At 42.1% G+C, this 8,792-nt stretch overlaps 1 protein-coding gene across 2 annotated transcripts in view; it reads left to right on the forward strand.

Moving 5' to 3' along the window:
* The first annotated feature begins 4,861 nt into the window (after positions 1-4,861).
* The window catches only part of PSMA5 (proteasome (prosome, macropain) subunit, alpha type, 5), a 38,709-nt gene continuing 34,778 nt past the window's right edge, over positions 4,862-8,792 (forward strand). The window contains exon 1 of one of the 2 annotated variants that reach the window (XM_006865960.1): positions 4,862-4,972. In XM_006865960.1, the coding sequence (XP_006866022.1) occupies positions 4,944-4,972 (29 nt within the window). In that variant the 5' untranslated portion in view covers positions 4,862-4,943. The remainder of the gene's footprint in view (positions 4,973-8,792) is intronic. The other variant, XM_006865961.1, reaches the window with a different exon arrangement.

The raw sequence follows: 8,792 nt of genomic DNA on the forward strand, positions 1-8,792 counted from the left end.
CAAGGCACCAGGAATTGATGGAATAAAAATAGAAAATTTTCAAGAAAGTGAAGTGGCACAGGAGGCACTCACCCATTTCTGCCAAGAAATTTGGAAGACAACTATCTGGCTGACTGATTGGAAGAGTTTTGTATTTGTGCCCATTCCAAAGAGAGGTGACTCAACGGAATGCAGAAATCATTGGACAATTTCTTTGCTATCGCATGCAAGTAAAGTTTTACTAAAAGTAATACAGAAACGGCTGAAAATGTACATTGACAGATAACTTCCAGAGGTTCAAGCCAGATTCAGAATAGGCCGTGGAACCAGAGATATCATTGCTGATGTCTGATGGCTCTTGGCTGAAAGCAGAGAATATCAGAAAGATGTTTACCAATGCTTTATTGACAACACAAAGGCTTTTGATTGTGTGGCTCATAACAAGCTATGGACAACATTGCAAAGTGTGAGTATTCCAGAACACTTAATTGTGCTCGTGAAGAATCTGTACCTGGACAAAGAGGCATCTGTTCGAACAGAATATGGGGACACTGAATGTTTTAAAAATAAGAACGGTGTGTGACAAGGTTGTATTCTTTCACCATACTTATTCAACCTGTATGATGAGCAAATAATTCGAGAAGCTGGGTTCTGTGAAGAAAAAAATGGCATCAGGATTGGAGGAAGACTCATTAACAACCTGCGATATGCAGATGATACAACCTTGCTTGCTGAAAGTGAAGAGCACTTAAAACATTTCTGATGAAGATCAAAGAGCACAGTCTTTGGTATGGATTACACCTCAATGTAAAGAAAACAAAAATCCTCACCACTGGATCAATAAGCAACACTCTTATCAACCGAGAAAAGATTGAAGTTGTCAAGGACTTCATTCTTCTTGGATAATTATCAACACACATGGAATCAGCAAGCAAGAAATCAAAAGATGTATTGCATTAGGTAAATCTGTTGCAATAAAAAAAACCTTTTTAAAGGTTGGAGAGCAAAGATATCAGCTTGAGGACTAAGGTGCGCCTGACCCAAGCCATGGTGTTTTCAATAACCTCATATGCATGCGAAAACTGGACAGTGAATAAGGAAGACCATAGAAGAATTGGTGCTTTTTGAGTTATGGTGTTGGAGGAGAATATTGAAAGTGCCATGGGCTGCTGAAAGAACCAATAGATCTGTTTTGGAAGAAGTACAGCCAGAGTGCTCCTTGGAGGCCAAGATGGCCAAACTTCGTGTCTCATACTTCAGACATATTGTCAGGAGGGAGCAGTCACCGGAAAAGGATATCATGTTTGGTAATGTGGAGGGTCAAAGAAGGAGGAAGACCCCCAACGACATGGATTGGCCAAATGGCAGCATTGACAGACTCAAGTGTGGCAATGATAGTGAGGTTGGCCCAAGATCGGGCAGTGTTTCGTTCTGCTGTGCATAGGGTCACTATGAGTTGGTGCTGACTCAATGGCATCTAACAACAATAATAACAACAACAAAGGATTTAAGCTATTCATATAATCATGGTCAACTCTATTTTGAGGAGGCAGCTCTTGCCCAGTCATATTTTGAATGCCTCCAACTTGAGGGGCTCATCATCCGGCACTATATCTGGCAATATTCTGATGTTCTTCATCATGTTTCAATATTCAGTAATCTGGTACTGACAGTGTTCTACTGCTATTCATAATGTTTTCAGTGATTAAACATTCCAAAGTAGTCCACTTCTCCTTCTTCCTAATCTGTTGTCTGGAAGCTCAGTTGAAATCTGTCTACTCTGGGTGACCCTGCTGGTATTTAAAACACCTGTGGCATAGCTTCTTGAATCACAGTAACACGCAAAACACCACCGTACTACAAACCGATAGAGGAATGGTGGCCTAGTCAAGGTTAGGAGTGCTAAATACATATAGAAACACATGCAAATATACTTTAACTTGGGTAACTTAGGGATTGGTTGGTTTTGCCATTCTGCTCTGTTTAAAATAGGAGAGCCCTGGTAATGTAGTGGATTATGAGCTTGGATCTACTAGACATTAAACATTCATGTTGAAACCCTTTCTGTGTAATTGTAATAAATAAATGCTTGTTTATTTGATAAACAAATATTTCTAAAGCATTAACTATATGCTAATGTAAGGTTAAATAAAACATTGGTGGTGGTGGTGTTTGTATGCCACTGAGTTGGTTCCAACTCATAGCAACAGTGTATAGGGTTTCCAAGGCTGTAAATCTTTACAGGCGCAGAAAGCCTTATCTTCCTCCTGTGGGGTGACTAGTAGATTTGAACTACTGACCTTGTGGTTAGCAGTCTAAAGGGGATTTGGTAGCATAGTGGTTATGAGTCAGGCTGTGAACCTTAAGGTCAGCAGTTCGAAACTACCAGCTGTCCTATGGGAGAAAGATGAGGCTTCTTCTCCCTTAAAGATTATACAGCCTCAGGAACCCTGTAAAGGGTTGCTATGAGTCGGAACCAACTCCCCTGCACATAACCCACACCACCAGGACCCCTCACAAGTGCATAAGACAGTTGTTGTTATGTGCTGGGGAGTCGGTTCTGACTTATAGCGACCCTGTACAGGGTTTCTGAGGTCGTAAATCGTTATGGGAACAGAAAGCCTCATCTTTCTCCCATGGAACAGCTGGTAGTTTTGAATTGCTGACCTTGTGGTTTGCAGCCTGATTCATAACCAGTAAGCTACCAGAGCTCCTTGCATAAGACAGTACTGGTCCTCAAAAGAGTTTACTTTGATTTGCAGTTACTTTCATTTTAAAAAGCTAATGTCTCATTTCATTCATTTCAAAGAAACACAACATTTTTTAAATAACTTTTTTTAGGTAGTGTCTACAGCCCCGTAGTGAACTGACTCGCCGGTACTTAACAACAACAGCCTCGTAGCAGCTGTCAAATTGTCAGTTCTCTGCTTTTGCTGCCACCTCCTAGAGTTCTAGATGTTCTCTTTTAAGGTCATGGTCTTGGGGATATCACCTAATTCTTTTCGTTGCACCTCTCTTTATAAGAAATCATTAGGAAAGTAACACACATTTTGAGGCAACTTTTTGAAACTTTTAATTTCTTGTTTACATATAATCAGAAGCATTTACAAGTTAGACAATTACATCAAAAATATAGTTTGAGGGTCAATTCTTCCTGCTTCCATTAGTTGTCTCCACCCAGTCCTGTCTGTCATTCTGGCACAACTCATTTTGCTCCAGGATCCATGAGTATAGTTCTTCAAGACCTTTACACTGCCATTCTCCGTTTCAGAATTTGCCATCACTATTTTCTTACTTTATTTTTCCCATTCTGTCTTCTAAGGTTCCTTTATTATTTTTCTCAGAGGAACATCTAACTCAACTTTTAGTGAAATAGTTATTTATTGGTTGAACATATATGGGGCAAGACATTATGCTACATGTTAAATTTTTATGCCATCACATCCTCTTGAAAGAAAACAGTATTTCCTGTCTTCCCCACAGTTGGTTCTGAACTAAAGATATAAAATGGCTCCAGAAGAATTTCCATGTTTAAGTAGATCCAATAAGACAGCTGACCACTGTATATTAGTAGGGGTTATAGTACACCTTGCATCCCTGGGAGTTCAGGAAATATTAGGCTGAAGTCTGCGTGGTGTTGGTGTTGTTAAAGTGCCATCTAGTCTGTTCCCACTCAAGGGACTCTGTATAGAGTTTCTGGCTCCTGGTGTGACGCTATAGGATAAACCCTGGACTACGAACCACAGGGTCGGTGGTTCAAACCCACCAGCTGCTCCTCAGAAACCCTATATGGAACTGACTAGATGGCAGTTAACAATAACATATAAATAACCGGCATTTTCCTTTTAAGTCATACATCAAAAACGAAACTGAACCCAACTGCCATCGTGGGGATTCTGACATGTCCATTAAATGGCTATCTATCTTGAACAGGAGTCCTGGTGTAGCGCTGTCGGTTAATGCGCCAAACTGCAAAGTCATTTGAACTTCAAGGTTGGCGGTTCAAGCTCACCAGCTGCTCCTCGGAAACCCTATACAGGGTCGTTAAGGGTCGGAACAGACTCGACGGCACTCAAGAACAAATCTTGAACAGAATCATTTACATTGCTTTTATGAAGCTGCTGTTTTACCTGAAGGTGAAAATGAAAATTTCCAAAAATGAGCACATAAAAAACCCAATTCTTCAGAAAAACAGTGCACAACCTGAGTCTCGAATTCAGAGCTCTGGTCAGCATGTCTGAAAACCGTACTGGTGGACTGGGTGAGGAAGAGATACTAAAATTACCTTAACTTTGCAGAAACTTGGAGATTTTCTTAGACTAAAATCCCCCAACTTTTCTCAAACAAGTCAGGGTAGGGTTGGCAAAAGCCAGTGGACTTGTCCACGCGCCAGCTCAAATCAACTTCAGCGCTGTCAAGTCCTGGGGACCTTGTCACAGAATCTAGGACAAAGACTACGCCAGAGTCCGAAGGACAGGAAATCCCGTTAAGAGGCGAGCGAACCCGTAAGAAGCAAGGAAGAAATAGGAAGTAGCACATACTGGCTTAGATTGCGGGATCCGGCGAGGGACCTATTAAACCAGGGTTCAGACAATTTACTTTTGTTAAATCTCCCAGGTTTACCACTCTAGGGGCGGGTTCACACCTTTCCTAAAAGGCGTGAGATTCAGGTTCCTAGCGCCCCTAGCAACCACCCGCCATCTAAAGCGGAAGGAAGCCCCTAGGCCCGCCCTCCCTGCGACTATTGAGACCTGGCGGGGAAGTACGTTGGCCCAATCACCTCGGCGGGAACTACGACGACCAATAGGAGGAAGAGGAAGGCGGGCTGAAGGGGTCGCGGACGCACGCGCAGTTGGAAGCAGCGGCCTCAATTCTGTAACTGTGTGGGTGATTTGGGAGCTGGTAGGGTCGTGTTGGCCCTCAGGATCTCCGAGTAACCAGTGCTGCCTTCTTCTACTATCACCATGTTTCTCACCCGGTCTGAGTACGACAGGTCCGTGCGGCGGGGGGCGGCTGAATTGGGGTTTTAGGTGGGCAGGCCCGGGGCCAGGCCTCGGCCTGGGTTCTGCCTTGTCATGGGGCGCCCCAGGAACCCGAGTGTGGCCCGGCCGGGGTATCTCTTGCCCTCCCCTCCGGCTTGCCGTTCTACCCGAAACCTGGGATTGGGCAAATTAGCCGCATTTGTCCTACCGCTGAGTCACCGCTGGGCCCTAACTGAGGAAGCGAGTTAACTGCGCCTTATGCATGGGGAAGAAGGCTGAGTTGTCTGGACCCCGACCTTTAACCCCGAGGAGGTCGAGGGTTAGCCCCCTTATTTCTTTTCGTGCTGAGATATGACAGCCTTATGGAAAAACTTAAACTTACTGTCTGGAAGTAAAAACATTTGAAGATTAACTAATGAGTTTGATGGTATTATTCTGCTTTTTTGAGAACAGTTTCGTTATCCATTCCTTAATCTTGGAAATTGAAGAGCATGGAGCATGCTGGGACGTATTTTTTCTTGAGTAGCTCTAAGGCCTTCTCTGGTGTGTCCCCATATGTTTGTTAATGACTGGAGTCTGATTTTATGGGAACTGGGATTTAGGGTGATTCTCAAGAGATTTCTTATCATTCGGATTCCACTTGACCTAGGCACTTTTGACTTTTAAGTTTCAAACTAAGTAAATTTAGTGTTGAAGATCAAATCTATTATTTTTGCAAGTTAAGCTTGTGAGAGTTTTCTGTTTAAGAAAAAAAAGGGGTTGGAGGTGTTAAATGAGTTCTACATGCATAAACTGTAGATATTTTTGCTTTCAGTTTCTGTTTTGGTCAGTTGTTTCCATATAGCTAGCTATTGTACTCCTTGTGTGGCACTGTACGATAAGCACTGAACTGCTAACCTCAAGGTCCGTAGTTTAAACCCACCAGCCGCTCCTCGGAAACCCTATACAAGGTTGTGATGAGTCGGAACCGACTCCATGACACTAAACAACAACAAAATTAGTTTAAAAAAGACAGGTATTTTCTTTGTACTAGGTGACTTGGCAAGTTGTATTTCTTGCCAGGTACACAGTTGTCCTGTCAGTTTTAACACCTACTTTCTATCATTTTGCTGACTCAGAAGATGTGTGTCAGGGAAGTTTAAAAACTGACATCCCTTTCTTACTACTGTTCCCCAAAATGACTTTCTTACTCAAAATCTAGCTTGTAGAGCTTCAAGAGAGTCATTTTTGAGTGATACAGGTGAAAGTTTACATAGCAAATTAGGTTTTCAATCACTAATTCACACACAGATTGTTCCACAACTTTGGTTGCAATCCCTCCTGCAATGTGCCAGCCCTTTTCCCTTTTTCTTCCTGGGTTCCTTCCCCATTTCCATTTATCCAGTTTTCTTGTCTTTCTCTGCCTTTTCATCTTTGTTTTGGGAAAATGCCATCCTTTTGGGCTCTTATAGTTGATGGTTCTAAGAACATTCTCCCTGGGTGTTACTGCTTGTTTTATGGGCCGGTCTATTAATTGGCTGAAAGGTAGCCTCTGGAAGTGTGGGTGATAGAATTTTGAGGTAGGGTGTGTACATGGTAGAAATTGTAACCCTTATCAGAAATACTTTATTAATGTTTTGTGATCATTTACTTAACATGTTTATTGACTGCTTTGTATTATTCATTTTCGTTCTTTAAGAATACCTAAGATTCAGCCCTTATTCACTTAGCTAATACTTGACTGCTTGTTGTGTACTAGACATTGGTATAGGGTGCTGGTCATATGTTGGTGTAAAGTGCCGTCGAGTCGGTTCCGACCCATAGGACCTTGTATAGGGTTTCCGAGGCTGTAAATCTTTACGGGAGCAGAAAAGCCTCATCTTTCTCCCAAGGAGTGGCTGGCAGTTTCGAACTGCTGAACCTTAAGGTTCACAGCCTGATTCGTAACCACTACGCTACCAGAGCTCCATGAACAAAATCAAGATCCTTGTCTTCATATGGTGGTTGTGTATCACCCCTGTATAGGCTTCTGAGGCTAGAAATATTTACAGGAACAGAAAGCTTCATCTTTTTCTGACTGATAGATTTGAACTGCTGACTCTGTGGTAGCAGCCCATTGTGTAACCCAGTGCGCTACCAGAGCACCTTTGCCTTCATATAGGACTGGTTACAAAACATATTAACTGTCTTAGAGAAATTCAGAGTAACACTCAAGTGTTTTCACAGAGACTGCATTCAATATTAGGGGATCCTGAAAGACTCTCCAAGGGAGCTCATAATTAAACTAGGTCTTGTGAAAGAATAGGATTTTAGTGAATAAATAGTACGTTGAATATACGAATGACAGCAGGGAAGTACAGTGCATGTTTGGGAAAAGTCCAGTCTGACTGGTGCATATGTATGACACAAAGTTTGGGACTAGCAGGAGATTTAGGAAAAGGGAGTCCTGGTGTGGTGCTGTAGGGTAAGTACTGGACTGCAAGGTTGGTTTGAACTGCAAGATTAACAGTTCAAATCAACAGCTCCTCCTCAGAGATCCTGTATAGGGTTGCTCTGAGTTGGAAACGACTCAACGTCACTTAACAACAATGGGAAAAAGAGGATGGTGTTAGACATTGGATGTGGTGCTTATAGGATCAGCACTTGACTGTGAACCATAAGGTTGATAGCTCAAACCCACTAGCTGCTCCTTGTAAACCCTATACAGGGTCGCTATGTGTTGGAACTGATTTGATAGCACTTAACAACAACAGCAAGGAGTTTGAATCTTAATTCCATAGGCAACTGTGTGCTATTAAATTTTGCTTTAAGAAGTTTATAATCTTAATTGGGTTTTACAGGGATTGTTATTGTTAGGTGTCATTGAGTTGGTTCTGACTCATAGCAACCATACTCAACAGAACGAATCAGTGCCCAGTCCCATGCTATCCTCACCTATTTCTGTGTTTGAGCCCATTGCTGCTGCTACTGTGTCAGTTCATCTCGATGTGGAGCTTCCTCTTTTTTGCTGACCCTCTACTTTACCAAGCATGATGTCCTTCTCCAGGGACTGATCCTTAGAGATTAACTGACTGGCTTAGAATAAAGAGTCCATACCAGCTAGTGGCTATTGTAATATAGGTGAAAGGTGATGAGGACATTGAAAATGGAAGGCAGAGAATGCTGAGTTACTGTGGAGGAAGAATTGATGTAAACTGATAGGACTTGGCATGTGCTTGGATCTGGAGGAGGAGCAAGAGGAATAAGATCATTCAGAACTTTCTAGCTTGGGGAACTGGGAGAATGAAGGTGTTTTAAAATGAAAATGAAATAAGGATGGATGGCAGGGGACAAAACTGACATTGCAGGGGTTGCTGTATGAAAGAGATTCTTTCAAATTGGAAAGTGTTGAGGGTGTGCTAAAGGGACACCCAAGTAGAAATGTCCAGCAGACATTTAGATGATTCAGGAGACTGGTCAAACTTGGGATAGATATTTGGGGGAGTAGTTGGTCTTTGGTATAGATGAAATAACTCAGGGAGACATTAAAGTTGAGGAGAGGGCAAGAACAGAGCTCATTTTAGGGAAAAAGTAATTCCTCATTAGGGAACTGATTACATTCTTAGTACTTTGCAATTTACAACATTTTTTTCATACACTTTGCAATTATTACCCAGTTGTTTTGTGACAGAGGCAGAAAGGTTTTATTTTTCAATTGAGAGACTTAAAGATTAGATCAATTAAATGATATACTGTGTTTACTTACCTAGTAAGTGGCAGAAATAGAACTCAGTCCCAGGTCTTCTGACAGCAGACTTCTGTAAGTGAGTTTTAAAGGTTAGTTAAAGGCTTAAACTTTCTTGCAAATGACCT

This window comes from Chrysochloris asiatica, unplaced genomic scaffold (assembly GCF_000296735.1).
Source record: "Chrysochloris asiatica unplaced genomic scaffold, ChrAsi1.0 scaffold00085, whole genome shotgun sequence".
NCBI lineage: Eukaryota > Metazoa > Chordata > Mammalia > Afrosoricida > Chrysochloridae > Chrysochloris > Chrysochloris asiatica.